We start from the raw sequence: 17,107 nt of genomic DNA on the forward strand, positions 1-17,107 counted from the left end.
AATATACAAAACAACAGTGGACCTAACACCGAACCCTGTGGGACTCCACTAATAACATTGGTCCAAGAAGAGCAGCACCCATTGATTACCACCCTCTCCTGAAATCCAAATATATGATATCAAAATTATTTTTTGCATTCAGTTCCTTTGTAACCTCATCATAATATCCTATCAAATTTGTCAGACAAGACTTTCCCTTAACAAACCCATGCTGTGTCTGAATTATTGCTGCGTGTATGGCTTCCTTTGACAAAAGTGCTTATCACCTATATTGCACGACCGATTCATTGTGTATGTTTGGCCCCGTTTACTAATTTTGGAAAGAAAGAAAGAATGGCGTCATCAAACGAAAGCAAACAACACATAGCCGCAGGAAACCTAATTACCCACTCGTGTAAAGAGCCGGTCGTTGTTACAGCAATGCTAATCGAGAATCGTCTCAAGGAGGATATACTGCCTTTCTCATTACTAACTTTCGGTAGGCTATTCTGGGGCTTAGTTGAGAAAATCTACCTTTTAGTTTGCGTTGGATCAACGAAGAGATAAAGCAGTTCATCTCGTATGGTGGCGCAATAAATGCGGTACTTACAAATTGCGAGTCGCTGTGGTTAACTTTATTAATGGTTGCGGGTGAAGTTATTTCTGCAAAAATAGATATATAACAGATCTTAACATTTTCAGTAAGAGTTCCTCGTAAAAGTTAAAATTCTCTTCATATATAATGGCTACATCAACAGCTTTTCGTAAATGGCATTCCACAATTGCTAATGAAATACTTCCTACGTTAATAGTGAAGTGATGTGTTAAAACGCTTGGGGAGGAGACGTCACTTATAAATACAAGCGTAGTGCCATAAAAAATATAAGGTGATAACACGAGTTTAATATTTTTGATTAACTGCTGGTATCGAGTGGAAGCTACACACATACCGAGCGACTACTTAATTAGATACCTATTAGTGAGTACTACATTCCGGTGTATAAGTCTACCTCTGAAGTACCAAAAAAGTCTAAAACCTTGGAGTTGGTTTATACACCGAGTATTCAATCCTAAATTTTAAGACATGTGCAAGGAATAATCCATTAATTCCAAAGGAATAAAATAGCAGGAACTGGGACTCATCATACCAGTCAGTATTTTAACTGTCCTCCACTGCCCAATGTTAGTGTGTTCCTGAGTCCATCATAACTATACCATCTTGTTTTTTTTTTACCAGTAGGAGTGAAACCCAGTTCAGTTGTTGACTGCAGTATTCCATCTGTGACAACGTATGATGAGAAATCTATTGTGGAATGCATCTTTGTTTATCACTCTTATATTGGGTTATTTCACGGTCTGTAGTTTTTCTGTTATCATCCAACTAGCTGTTTCTGGCCATAGGATCACTGTTGGCTGGTTGTTATATGGTTATTGGACCAATCTTAATACACCTAAGATGCAACCTACCTGAAAACTACAGCACAGTTGTAGTTTCCAAGATATTCATACTGGCATATCTGGAACTAACTACCATGCTGTGTTCAGAGTCACATAAATTGTTATTTTTTCTAGTTTATTCCTGCACAAAATTTCACATAATATGGACACATATAGTACTTAGTACTTGCTGGTCTTCTTCATACTTGTCTTACCACTGAACTCAAAATTATGTGGTTCATTTTCTTCATCCAAATTGTAAGTTTCCAATAGTTTTGGTACAGATAGTTCTTCACTATGTAAAACAGGTCTTATAGTTGATGGTATATTTCGATATTTTTCAGCATGTTTAGATTTAGAGGTAATCCCTGAAATGTTTGTTAAACAAAAATAATCAGAGAATGGTTGTCTTTTGGTTCCCTTCAAACCATAGGAATTGCAAATGGCGCATAACAGTGAGATTCATTTAACCAGACAGTCAGTTAAGACAACTGATACAGCAGAATTAAGGGGCCTAAGATTCATCTCGATTACCCACTTTACATCCGAAATAAAGTTCGTAACCTTTTTTAACTAGAGGAGTGAAGTTTCATCTCTGTGATTTAGAAGTTAGCCCACCACATATATAAAAAAACTGTTAGGAAGGTTGATGAGACACCTTAGGTTGTAAATGCACAGAAGCATTTATAAAGTATATACAGCATTTAAAGAAAAGGATCACAAATAGTAATGATCTTAAAACCAAGTGACATCCAGCAAAGAGCTGAAAGAATGGTCTACTCTGCAGAAGTAAGCAATATTAGGTCTGAACTTGTTTGAAAAGCTGTTTGCTACAAGTACAGTATACAGGTTCACAGAAGGTTTAAACATGTCCCAGCCTGTCAGACCTCACAACCCTTTCCACACATTCATTCATTTTGTAAAACCACATTCGCTTAGTATATCAAAATTTGTATGTCACATAAAAATTGTGTGATAGAGAAATCTTGTTTATGTTTTTGAATTCAGCAACAAAAAATGCAAGAAATGTTCATGTTGACCACTGTTATTGACTTATGTAGTAATTTTTACAAGTGTTGGATGACCATTGGTTAGTGGAATTAACATTTAAGGAAAAGTGCAATAATTTCAATAATGTATGAAATTAACATATTTGGATCAATACTTTATTTAATTTCTCTGCGTACATTGCCTGTCTTGTTTCTTTTTTGGGCAGTACTGTTTTTGGCCTACTGTTAATGTTTTCTCTTCATTAATTCTTGGTTTAATAGATACTTTGGTCCTGTCCATTGTTAGTTGATTGCTTTTTGTTAATATTACAAGTATTGTACTGTATTTTGTAGTGCTCTGTACTCTGTCAACTTGAATGACAAATGGATATTCATTCATTCATATTACAAAGTTATGTGAGTAAAGTTGCAACTCATGTACATATAACTTTTTTTTTTCTAAAAAAAAATTCCCAAATATATTTTTATATATGATAAAAAACACATAGTTGAATAAAGAAACTTATTTTAATGAATTATTATAAAATGTAATGAAAATTTAAAATAATTTCTCATTTTCCACTCAGGTTAGTGGAAAATGAGAAAGACCTGGGGGGGGTAATTGTGCAGTTAGATATGAAGTTCTCTTCCAGTACAACTCATGGAATTTTGTCAATGATAGGCAGAAATTTTGCCATCAAGGATATGTAGGTGATTATTCCATTGTATAAGGCAATAGTCAGGCCACATTGAGTACTGTATGCAGGTCTCCAGACTCCAAAATTTAAGGAAGGGTGTGGGGCTGCTGTAAGGAATACAAAGAAGGGCACCAAGATTGGTGTCACAAGAAACACCAAGTTTGTGAGTCTTACATAACAATACCTTCATTTTCTGGAACAACTTCCCTTCACACGTATTTACAAAAATTAAACTACAGAAATTCAACTAATGTCAGCAAGTATATTCTTTCATCTTCTCAACCTTCAATCCATGCAAGGTACTAAGTACTATAGATTCTAATACCTTTCGTATTTGGGGTATTCATTAAAAAAAAAAAAAAATACATGCAAAGTACGTATGGACTGTCTAAAGCTAACACTACTGCATTAAAATTGCACTTAATCTATGAATTTCTTTTTTCCATAATAATAATAATAATAATTATTATTATTATATTTTTATAAATATTTTTATTTGTCCAATTTTAATGAAATATAGAATGACTCGAAAAATAATTTTTAAAGGCCCAAATATAAAATTTCATGAAAATTCATCCACTCGGAGTCCCTCTGTTACATGTTTTTTTTATTACTCCAAAACAGCTGAAGCCTTAGAGGAGGAATATAACAGTAGCATAGTAGCAATACAGTAATAATTCTATTTACAGTCAGTATACAATGTCAGATCTCAATATACAATGTCACAGTCAGTATACAATGTCAGATCTCAATATACAATGTCAAATATACAAGGTCAATATACAGCATATACAATGAATATCTTATGTTACAAGCGATTTGTGTTTGAGCAAAGCTGGGATGACAGAGAATTTGTATTTCTAAACACTTTTGTTATCTTTTCTTGTTTGTTCACAATGAATAGTTACATTGATTGATTTGTATTATTATTATTATTATAGTTATCCATTTTTTTTTTTATTATTTCTTCTTATTATATTTGTTATTTATTATCTTTGTTTATTGAAAAATTTATAGATAATATATACCTATTTTTTATTATTATTATTATTATTATTAAGTTAATCATTTATTCTCATTTTCTAGTTACTTGATTGTAAAACCTTTGCAACTCTTTTTTGATATTGATGTCTTCAGCTAGAATATCAATGTTGGATTCATTTAGCAATTTTGCAGTTCTATTGAAATAGTGGAATTTAAGTTGATTAGTTCTGAATGGCTCTAGTGCCAGCATATTGTGTCTTCTCAAGGCTCTTGGAGGACAGCTGAAATTGATGAAGTAGAGCAGCTTGGGGGCATCCAACTTTCCAGCCACAAGATGCATTAGGAATTTGCAGTCTGCCTCAGCCCTTCTTTGGTAGAGTGGTACCATCCCAAAGTGAATGCACCATTCTTAGTAGGATTTTGTGTTCATTCTCAGATTTGTACACTAGGAATCTGACTATGGATTTCTGAATATGTTCCAGTTGTTTTTTAAGAATTTTGGTGTGAGGATTCCAGATCTGCGAGGCATATTCTAGAATTGGATTAATTATCATTATGCAAGCTGTTTTTTTTGAGCTGTATATTGGTAAAGTCGAAGCAGATTCTTTTAAGCAGTCCAAGGGATTTGGAGTCCTTTGCTGTAGTCTTATTTACATGTGTGTTGAAGTTTCCCTTGTCAGAAAACCATACTCCCAAATCTGAAACCTCTTGTATTCTCAATAGCTCATGGTTATTAGTTTTATAGTTAATAATCTTGTTTTTTTTTGTGATAGTCTGCAACAGATATAATTAATCTTGTGTTTTTTGTGATAGTCTGCAACAGACATGGTGCAGCATTTGTTTAAGTTTAGTGTTAGGTCATTGTTTGTAATACATCAGGTGATAGTGTTTAGTCTCTTTTCCAGTGATTCACAGTCTTGTGTTGTTTTGATGGTTTTGTATATTTTCAAGTCATCTGCTTATGAGAGCACTTTGATGTCTACCTGTTGCATACAATCTTGTATGTCATTAATATATATAGAAAAAAATAGTGGCCCGAGAGGAGAACCCTGTGGGACTCCCCTTTGTATAGGGAAAGTGGAGGAGTAACTTCCTTCAAAAAGAACTCTGCTTTTACTGTTGTCAAAGAAGTTAGACATAAGTGATGGACATGATGAAGATATCAGTGGCATGTTTAGTCTCTAGAGCAAAGTTTCCGGCATCCCCCCCCCCATACTTCTCCTTCAACCCATGCACGGTACTAAGTACTATAGGTTTTGATACCTTTCGTGTTTGGGGTTTTCATAAAAAAAAAAAAAAAAAATACAGAATGTTTGCATGTATGTGAATGCATCTAAAAAAATCATAAACTTTAATTTAAGATCAAAATATGTAGAATTTTTATTCAAAGAAATCTTTATAAGTGTTCTTGTTAGTTCTTCAGTTTTTTCTTTTGGAATCTAGTTTTATCCAGTTTATCACAAAAAAAAAAACATTATTATCTGGATGTATTAAATTAAATTTACTGTATAAAGTAAAATGTGTTTTCCTTTTATTCAGTTTCTGGAAAATCCTTACTTGATGAAAATATGGATTCCAATTTTGAAATGAGCACAGCAACCTTACTGAAAGTAACAGAAGGTAACACATTAGAATACAAACCTCATTTCACAAGTTTCGATTTGCAGGCCTATGTTGTTACTGTGAAATCTTCCTCTACTTGATCAGATGGAAAGTTTCTAGGTAGTTTGAGTTGGCAGTTAATTTCTCCATTACTTTAGAACGAGTAGAAGTAATTGTAATGGGACGATAATTTGATGGGAGGTATTTGTCACCCTTTTTAGGAACTGGCTGGATATGAGCAAATTTCCAAGCAGAAGGAAAAACACCTTTGGAATAAGAAAGTGAAAAAAGGTGGCAAAGAACAGGAGTAAGTTCAGGAGCACAGGTTTTGAGAACAAGTGGAGAAATACCATTGGGACCTGGAGCTTTCTTAGCATCAAGATTCGTCAAAATCCTTCTGACATCCTTTTGACGGGAGGTGTTTTACCAAGATCATTGATACAGAAGTTGGAAGAAAAATGAGATGCTAGCAGGTCAGCTTTATCCTTGGCTGAAGTGACAACAGAACCATCTGGTTTTAATAGAGGTCGGAGCAGAAAAGAGAAAAAGTTGCGGCCAATAGCTTTGGCAAGAGACCAGAATGCCCGGCTACCATTAGGGCAAGAAGCAAGTTTTTACTCTTAGCCTGTTCAAAATCTAGTTTTGACTGATTAATAACTGCTTTGCAATTGTTGCAAGCTTTGGTGTAGGCAGAAAATGAATCTGAAGATTTGGAAACAAGCCAATTACGATATGCAACAGCTTTAGCACATTTATTGGAAAATCAAGATTTAGATAAAGGACAAGATTTTAAAGTGGAGTATGGAATAAAGGATTCCATTCCTGCAAATATAATTTCACTGACACGATCTGAGCAAACATTGACATCAGAAGTTTTGAAACAGTAATCCGAACAAAGAAAAGAAATCTCGCAGGTCATCCAATTTTGCATTCTTGTGATGCCAAACAATACGAGTTTGGGAATAGCCATGAGATAAAGGCTCCATTGGAGAAGAGACAATCACCAAGTTGTCATCTGAGGTGCCTAAAGACCAGGCACCTCCGTAGCCAGGTGGGAAGGAGCAGCTATAGTGCGTAGCACACGCTTCTTGATTAGACCGGGGTTCAAGCCCATCACCACCAAATATGGAGGATGCGGAAAGGTCAGGGAATGACCACCGCATATCCCGGAGCAGTATGGCCTTAGTTGCTAAAGCTTCTAAAAACCAAATAACAAAACAAACAGCCTAAAGACCACTCACTTCGACCGTGTACTTAGAAGGGTTGTTTGTGAGAAAAATATCAAGCATGTTGGCTGCATGGTTAGAATTGTCCAGTATTCTTGTAGGTAAATGAACAATCTGTGCAAGGTCATTATTAATTGCAAAAGCTTCAGCATCGTGACCAGCTGGGTCGGCGTGACTAGAAAAAGGAAGCCAGCTGGAGTTGTGAACATTAAAATCACCAAGGAAAATTATCTCACTGTTAGGAAACTTGGACTGGAGAAAGTCAAGTTGCAAAGAGTGGAAATCAAAGAGCTCCAAGTGATTAATAGAGTTGGGAGAATGCTAGAGACAACAGATGAATTTGACACAATGAGATAAAAAGATTTTAAGCCAGAGAAGATCAAAACGAGGAAATTCCAAATTACCAAGTCTCTGACAGGGAATGTCGGAATGGACATATGCACAAGTACCACCTTTGAGGCGAAGGGAATCATACAGCGAATAATTTGGGCAACTGAGATGAGCAGTGGTCGAATCAACCGATAACTGAGATTCTGTCAGAAAAAGTACATGGTGTTTGGCAGACTGCAAGTGGAAATGGACATAGTTTTCCATTGAGAACACATATATTTGTGAAATGAACTAGGAAGTGTTTGGGAGGTTTAGATCTTTTTGCAGATAAGCTTACTCTATTAGTTTGACAATTCATGGTGTTTTCAATTGTAAAAAAAAAGTGGGGGGGGGGCATGCTGTATGAAGTAATGAAATTTTTGGATATGGATGGTGTACACATGGTAAGAATATACTCAGGTCTTTGACATAACGTGGCCTCGACAATGCCCCCCACACACACACTACTCGGACTCCCTCCAATCACTATCTGGCAGAGTAGAGGTAGCAAGATTATACACTAGCTGATCCGGAAGCCTCCTAAAGAATTACCAATAGGTTCGGTCTGATGTATCAACTAGCTGCTGGCCTGCTAATACCGTTTTAGAGCTGTACCCTCGAAATGTAAGGAAGATTGGATCTCGCCATGATGTTCATCATAACCTCAAAAGTCATCAGTCATACTGCATGATGGAAGAGATGGGGTAGGGTTGACTGGAACTTAGCTCTGGAGACTAAACATGGGTTCCACCACTTCAAGTCTCCAATAAGCAAAGTGGTGGTATTTCTCCGGTTGATGAGAGTCATCTACTACCTAGTATTGCCTGGTAACACAGAGGGGTGGCATTCCTCCATGTGGTGTGGGTGCCACACCTCGACCCCTGCTTACGTTGGTTCACACCTTGAAGGTCACCCACAGTGTGCATGTGCATGGAGATTATACCCAGGGTTACTAACAGTCCCACCATCGTGAAGGTGCAAGCAGAGGATTTGGCTGTCAGAAACCATCCGGACTTCGCTGAAATTGTGTCCACTTGACTTGAATGTCACCCGAATATCAGTTCCATCAGCATTTTAGACTCCCAGGTAGCAAGTACAGCTTGTCTGGCATATCTGAGAGAATGTCTGTGACAACCTCAAGGATCAGTTTGAGCTCACTCTCCAGGTCACACTAGGTCTATGAGCTTTTAGAGTAAATTATAATTCTCAATTTCTTAAGTTACCCTCTTTGGACTTCACCAAAAATCCTTCCTTCACTTTTTTTGGGATGTTCAGTGAGAAATATCAGAAATCAGTTCTGTTTATGTTCAAATTGTTTTTTCTAATGATGACTCAAATTTATATTTAGCCAAATGTAGTTTAAAGTTGTCTACCTATTAATAATATTCTTTTATTTGAAATAAAAATAAATTGGTGATTTAAAATACATTTCAAGAAATGCTATCCTGAAAATTAAAGTATGTGCAGTTAGTGAATTATAATGCATAAACTTCAGTTGTTTAATGGATGTCATGAAACTTTTTTTTTTTGTTTTTCTGCAGCCAAAAGTAAAGTAGCAATGAGGCGTTCTGCTGCACCCAGCAAAAATGGAACAAAAAAAGTATGTTTTCAACTACCATATGCAAACCCCACTGCTTCATTGGATGAAAAATTAGTAACTGCTATAGTGCCAACTTTATCAAAAGTATGAAGTGTATTGTTAGTCAAATACAATAATTGTTTAGTATGGCAGAGTATATTTTTATCTATTTACATTTCTTCACTGTAAAAACACCAGTATTTTATAACATAGATTTTGTACAACTTTCACAAATTTCATATAATTCACATTATTAGAAATAAAAGATATGCTAGAATTCTTTTTCTCTATGCAACAGAGTGCACTGTTTGATATACTGCATTCAGGAAGGGCCAAAAATTACAAAAATTACAGAAAAGTATTAAGTAATAAAAATGAGAAGAATCTAACTTAACTTATATACAAATCCTGCAAGCTTATGTAAAATCAGCTATAATTTCACTGTAATAAATATATCTGTAATCAATATATATATCAGACAGAATAATGTTTTTACAGGAATGGATACACTTAAATAGAAGGGGTGTAAGAAAATTTGATGATGCTATTGAGGCAGTGGTAGGTGGGTCAGAAAACTGCTGGCTTGGAGGAATACGTAGATTAATAGCCACAGGCAGAGGTGAAAGCGATTCTTGCACTGCTTCTATTGCAACATGCAGCAGCCTGGAAAGCAAGGTGCCGTGAATTTCAAAGCCTGCTTTGGGTCATCATGGAACAAGTAAATACATGGGCTGTGTTAGGGTAGCTAAGAGTAAGAACGTGTGCATGTATACTTGCATGTACAGTAATGCTAGAAGCATTGTAAATAAATTTGATGAATTTGAATTGTTGATCAAAACATCAAATGCAGACATTGTTGGGATATCAGTGACATGGTGTCACTCAGATATAAGGGATGCAGAATTTTAATAAGGGGGATACAATGTATACAGAAAGGACAGACAGGAGAAGTGGGGGGTTATGCTCTTAGTGTCTAATGATATTAAATCTAAGGCAGTTCATCCAGTTTATGGGTGACAAGTACCATGTTGAGTTGGTTTGGTAAACACTGGGAAAACAAAAATGAGTGTAGGAGTATGTTATAGACCTAATGACTATGATGAGTACAATAACAGACTATACAGAGAAATAGAGTGAGCCAGTAAATCAGAATGTCTTATAATTGGGGGATTGTTAACTTTCCAGATGTTGACTGGAACTTGTAGATTGATCACTTGCACATTACCAAGACTTTTGTGTATTTATTGGATGACTGTTATCTACAACAGCACGTTAGAGAGGCAACAAGAGAAAATAATACTCTTGATCTCATTTTAGTATTAGAATGGCCATATGGTGCAAGGAAGCATAAGGCTTATGCTTCCTTGCGCCATTATGGCCATTACTTAGGCTTATTAGCCAAAAAGAAAGAAAAAAAGAGTAAAATAATAATAATAAAAAAAATTTAAATAAAATAAATAAATAATAAAAGAAAGGAAATTGACAACCTATGCATTTCCCTCCTACTGTAGGTAATTATCCCACTGACCTTTAAACTTCCTCAAACTGGCAGCCTCTACTACCCATGTAAGTAACTTATTCCAGTAATTTATAACTCACTGGCTAAATTAAAACTTCCTACAATCCAGTCTAAATATCTCCCCCCATAACTTGAATTTATGGCCCCTAGTTCTAGAATCATTTATAACCATGAAAATTTCGTTCTCATTCATTTTACTTTTGCCTCTCAGAGCCTTAAACTTCTCAATCAAGTCTCCTCTAAGGTGCCTAGTTTCCAAGCTGTGCAACCCATATATTCAAAGACTTTCCTCATATGGATGCCCATTTGCCGATCTCACCAGGCTAGTAACCCATCTTTCGATCCTTTCAAGAAGCGTGATGTATTTTTTTTAGGTGTGGTCTCCATACCTGAACACAGTATTCCAAGTGTGGTCTAACAATAGGATTATGACATTCTTATCTGCACTAGAATTAGCATTAGTAGAAGCATATGATGCAAGAAAGCAAGATTATATAGCATCAGCCAAAAAAAAAAAAAAAAAACCCTTCCCATTTCATCCATCCATTTGATCCAAATATTTGTCTAGTTCTGCCTTGAATTTATTTAAGCTGTCCACTTCTACAGTGACAGATGAAAGTTTATTCCAGCAATCAACTACCCACTGGCTAAAGGCAAACTTCCGCACATCTATCCTACAACTGTCTTTCCTCAATTCGAATTTATTTTAGCCATCAAGTTATAAATTACTGGAACAAGTTACTTACATGGGTGGTAGAGGCTGACAGTTTGGGGAAATTCAGAGGTCAGCTGGATAATTACCTTTGGGAGGAGGGAAATGCATAAGTTGTCTATTTCCTTTTCTCTTATTAATTATTTATTTTTTTAAAAATTTTCTTCTTATTATTATTTTATTTTATTTATTTATTTATTTTTTTGCTGGTGCAGCATAAGCCATAGGCTTCCTTGCACCATGTGGCCATTGCTAATACTAATACAAATTATCAAGTTCAAGCACAAAAACATAAAATTTGGATTAACTTGAAGGTCAGATAGTGGTAGTTTGTCGGATTCATTAATTTAAGATAAAATAATTCTTTATTATAAAAATAGCTTCCTGAAATGCAGGCATGCTGCACCACATCTTGATGTCGTTAGCATATGAAGAACTAAAGAATTCATTTGGTGGAAAGCTGTAGAATTTCAGTTCAGAGCAATGTAGAAAGGGTAAATTCTGAAAAATCCTGCAATTTGCTATCTGGAATCCTGTAAAGTCTGGCACATTCTGCAAAAAATTTAACATTTTACAATTTGGAAGTATTATGAAAGTAATCCAGAACTTGTATTAGCAATCACATTTTTGTTTTTAAGAATCTATGCAAAAAAAATTGTGACATTCCTTTCTTTAGAGAATGCGTGCATGACTTTCTTGTCCTTTCATTTGTACAGTAGGATTTAAACTGCACAGATATTATAAGTCTTAATTCACCAGCAGAAAAAAATTTGCTTTTGCAACAAGTTGCCCTGGTTCTCCACTTTCAAACAGATCACTCACTTATAGGTTAATTGGCCATTTAAGACGAGACTGTTATGATGTGGTCTGTTTCTGGACTAATGAATCCCCCTCTTCAGATAGTAGATGGTCTCTAGAGATGATGCACAGATGAAATACTTGTAAAGAAGTTGTTCAATGTAAACTGACATGGTATATGAAATCAGAGTTTTCTTTAAAATCTGGCACCCCCTCAGTCCCTGAGAGCGCTGGATTTTAAAGAATTTATTGTAGTTGTCTAGTATAGTTGGCTTTTCAATGGTCAAGATAATCAGTCTGTTTTGTAGAAATTTTGAAATAACAGCAAGGATGGTAACATTCTTAACAGCAAAAAGTCCTGCAGAAAAGTTAATGAATTCAAAGTAGCACAATTAAAGGCAGAAGAAATGTCAAATAAAATCATGTCTATATTAGCTTGCTTTCTTGCATCATATGCCTCTACTAATGCTAATGTCAATCCAAGATTACTGAAGTTTATGAATTAATTTCATTACTTTATAGTTTTACCATGTATTTAATAGATTAAATACATGGTAAAAAAATAGGTGCCTCTGTAGCCAGGTGGGAAGGAGCAGCAGTGCGTAGCACACGCTTCTTGATTAGACCGGGGTTCGAGCCCGTCACCACCATATATGGAGGATGCGGAAAGGTCAGGGAATGACCACTGCATATTCCCGGAGCAATATGGCCTTAGTTGCTAATGCTCCTAAAAACCAAATAACAACAACAACAACAACATGGTAAAACTATATTTGTATTTAAATATAGCTAAAACTATATTTGTATTTAATAAAGCTAAAACTATTTGTATTTAATAAAGCTAAAACTGTATTTGCATTTAAAGATTTCTAAGTTACATTCTGATTAATTTTTAAATAATATAGTTGTTTAGGTTTTCTGATTAATTACAATTTGTCAGCAGTAGTTATTTTTCGTTAATTAGGAAAATGCTCAAGCGGTAATGCAACCTTCTGCTAGGAGTACTGCTGATATTATGAAACTGCTTACTAATTTTAACAAAAACGGAGATCCAAAGTTCTTGAAAGAAGAAGATAAAAGTGTCATCACAACATCTGAATATTTGCAAGGGAAACCTTCAAGATCGTGTGTGGGATCATTTCAATCATATTCAGAAAGTACAACTTTTTTTGAGGATACACCCAATGAAAATAATCCTGAAAATCAGTCAAATATTCCCGAAACAAAGATTTCCCCAGATATTTCCCCTGAGAAGTATTATAATGTTATGTGGTGTAAGCTTTCAAAAAAGAAAGTAAGTAATTAAGACCAGATTTCTGTTATTTCCAAAAAAAAATAAATAAATAAATAATAAAAAAAAAAAATATATATATATATGTTTTGTTTTTAATTTCTACTTAACCTAAACTTCTGATCTGTTTTTGGCATAAACATATTACATATATTCCTCTGCTTAAATTTTTATAATTTGAAGAGTGATCTTCAAATTATACAAATTAGATAATTTGTATAATCTATATCCCATTTTGGGTTACACGCAATCTTAACAATAGTAAAGAATAGGAATTTCACTTCACTCTTAATTTGTGACAAAGAAAAATATTATTCTTCTTACTGAATTTGAACATATGGAGTTCCAGTCTATGCACAAGCAAAGAAATCTAAGTTTTCCCTTTGTTTGTCCTTCAATGTTTTCTGAATTAATATTTTCATTTAATGAAAACATTAATTTAGAAAATAAAAGTGTAAATATAATTAAAATAAAATACAGTTTAACAACATGAGGAATATATGTCAGTAGTTAGAGGCCATTGTAATTTAAATTATTATTAAGTATTACTTAACATTAAAGTATTACTTCAGTAAATCTAGATCAATAAACAGTTCAGTACTAGGAAACAGGTTTAAAATAGTTTAATAGTTCTTTGTTGTAGGCTATTCTTAGTTCAAATTTTATTTTTGAATGTTTAGAGTAAAGTTCTGTTCACAGGTTTCCATCATTTAGATCTTCATTTCTATTCATACAACTTTGCTATCTGGTTTAGGTGTGGAGGATAACTTTTGACCTCACATCCAGAAAAATATATTTCACCTAAAAAAAAGAAGGTTCCACAGCTCTACTTCATGTGTTCAAAGAAATTCCATAGGCTGGACCAGTATTAATCAGCCCCATTTAAGTTCAGTGATCATCAACAGAACCATAATCAGTATTTCTCCAAGTAAATTTCCATTCTTGCTTTCATTCGTGAAACTTTCTTTGATTAGGCTTAGTTACGCTTTCCACAGTGCAGTCAGTGAATCACTTGTGACAGCCGAACTTCCCACAGTGAATGTAATTCAAAAACAAATTAATAGTAGATCAATTTTAAAAGTAAGTATGTGTGTGTGTCAATCCAATAACTTGAAGATTATGAAATTTTGCATGCATACTAAAGGAATACAAGGAGTTTGCACCGTTTTCTTTCTTTCTTTTTTTTTTTCCTAATGTAAATATCGACAGAGCTATGATGCTCAATGAATTCTACAATTGTGGACTTATACGCTGGTGTTCAAAGAAAGTGCATCATCTAGGAATTTCACATTTCTAACCCTTTTTCACAATGGTATGTTACATTAATGACTAGCATCACAAATAGAAATATAAATAAAAGATATTTATTAATAGTTAAGGCAGATGCTCTCAAAATATTCCAAAATGAGCATTTGCAACCTTTATACAACAGTTTTGGTAAACATGACAATTATGGCTGAAATGTTATCAGAAGCCCTCAATTTGCTTCAGTTTATCATTTTAAATGGAAAACAAAATGAAAAGTTCACTAAGTGCAAACTAATATTTAGTTGAATATTAGTTTGAATATTGAATATCAGTTGTGCTGCTGTCATCAGGACTCTGGCCCTGATGACAGCAGCACACAGTTGAGGCATTGACAAGATCAATTTCTGAAGATAATCTGCTGATAATTCGTGGTTCCAAACACAAATTATGACTTCCTGAAGTTCACGAAGGGTCTTTGGTTTCTTTCTGGCAACTGCAGATTCCACACAATGCCAACAGCTCTCTATAGGATTCAGGTCCGGGCTGTTTCCTGGCCAGCTAAGAGTTGTAATGGACTGTTCTTCCAACCATTTTTTCACCTGTAACAAATGTAAACACATTACTGTCGAACCTCTAATCAGAAATGAAGCTAAAGTAACTACAGAGGTGCCTACTTACACTTTTCGCCCGATGACAAGGAGCAGAGTCGTTCTGAAAGATGCAGTTACTTGGCAGGTTGAAATGGTCTCTAATGGTTGGCAGCAATTTGCCTTCCAATATAGCCAAGTATCCATTGGCATTTACAGAACCTTTTATAAACTGCAGGTGACCTACTCCGCAATATGAAATGCACCCCCATATCATTTGGCTGGTAGGAAATTTCACTGTAGACACCATACAATCTGGATGGTATTCTTCACCACATCTACGGCGAATTGTTTGCCTCCCATCAGAGCCATGCAGGTTGAATTTCTTCTCATCTGAGAAAATCTTGGATGAGAAGAATTTCTTCTCATCCGAGACTTCCACTGCTTGGGGGTCTATATGACTTGCTCCTTACACCAAATTAATCAGGCCTTTTTCATTTTTTGTGTGAGGATGGGCTTCTTCTTAGGACGATGTGCTACAAGTCCATTTTCAAAGAGACGTCTTCAGACTGTTACTGCACTTGCTACCACTCCTGTATGTTCTTCCCATTCTCTTTTCAGCTCAGCTCAGATGAAGAAGCTTTATGGTTTTTAAGGCATAAGCGCTTTAAAATGCAATCCTGTTTTGACGTAGAGGCTCGTTTCATCCGGTTCCTCTTTTCCCTATCAGCAAAACCAGTATTCTTGAGTTTGGAAAGAAGTTGACTGATTACAAGACACTATAAGCAATATGACGGGAAGAACATCCATCCTTCCTCACGTAAAGCAACAATAGCACTCTTTCTTTGTGGCGTCAACTGCACATGACTCGCCATCCTGACACAAGCAAGGAATGACTGCTTATATAGCTGAAAGTAACAGCTGATGCAATATTACGTCATCACTTACACATGTCAATCTTATCTGATGCAGTCTGTAAGAAATATTGCCATATACTTACGTTATTCAGACGACAATTACAATTTTAAGGGGTGATGTACTTTCTTTGAATACCAGTTTATATATATAAAAAATAAGAGACTATACACCTCAATGCTCTTTTGTAGAATGCTTCAGCATTCCAAACTCCTGAATTCAATTGAACATAAAATTATTTAATGACTTCCCTCCCCCAAAGATGCATGAATGGCTCGACATGTCCGTGACCAATAGCTAAGGAACCCCAACCTAATCCCGAACACATCAAACCACCATATAACCTTGAACGACAGAAGGCATTATGTCTAATAAAATCAATAAGTGTTGTGGAGAGTAATAGTTAAAAAATAAATTAGTTAAAATAATTTAGAAACAAATTTGAATAACTTTCTTCCTAAAACGGACTGGACCTTTTTGAGTTGTTAATCACCTGGTTTACTTGCTATAAAATTAAGTCTTTTGGTTAATATTTTGGAGTACAAATTCAATATAAATTTACATTGTTTCTTGGGTAAAAAAACGAGGTGGTAGGTTATAGTTCAGCCCCTTAGAAAGAAGTGAAATCTGATCCTGTGATAACTTGTGTGAAGGTAGATTAGTTACTTGATATGTAGTTACATTACCAGTTTGAAGGGGAGTAGTGGATGAACTAGAGTGTCTGGTCGGAACTATGCAATAATACATCGAAATTATGTGTTGCTTCATTATAAGTGTGATTAGGGTACATAGTGAATCTCGCTGGAACATGATTAGATGTACGTGATAATGCATTCAACTTATTAATATGATGGTTTCCATTTTCGACAGCTAATGCTTAGCGGCATACATTAATGGCAGTCTTCGTTAGGGTGTAAAAATTTTTTTACCCTATTGTGAACCTGTTTAACCTGGGTAAAATATCTCTGCTTGACAGAATACCGAGATTTCAAAGCTAATTTAATAATATTACGGGACATACTAGTAGCCAATTTCATTATACCAGGAATTTTGTGATTAAAATTAACATTGACGAATTTCCGGTTATTTCATAGTTATTTCCAATTCTATATATACAATATATCAACAGTTTTTAAAATTCTTTTTTTTATATAAAGATTCATATAGTATTCAA

General features: G+C 34.9%; 1 protein-coding gene across 1 annotated transcript in view; it reads left to right on the forward strand.

The window, feature by feature from the left end:
* The first annotated feature begins 333 nt into the window (after nt 1-333).
* Nucleotides 334-17,107, forward strand: part of LOC150086038 (DNA repair and recombination protein RAD54B-like) — a 354,517-nt gene continuing 337,743 nt past the window's right edge. The window contains exons 1-3 of the mRNA XM_090374778.1: nt 334-478; nt 8,826-8,968; nt 12,857-13,186. Of these exons, the coding sequence (XP_090230904.1) occupies nt 334-478; nt 8,826-8,968; nt 12,857-13,186 (618 nt within the window). The remainder of the gene's footprint in view (nt 479-8,825; nt 8,969-12,856; nt 13,187-17,107) is intronic.

Source organism: Mastigoproctus giganteus, chromosome 5 (genome assembly GCF_048544385.1).
Source record: "Mastigoproctus giganteus isolate SK-2022 chromosome 5, ASM4854438v1, whole genome shotgun sequence".
Lineage (NCBI taxonomy): Eukaryota > Metazoa > Arthropoda > Arachnida > Uropygi > Thelyphonidae > Mastigoproctus > Mastigoproctus giganteus.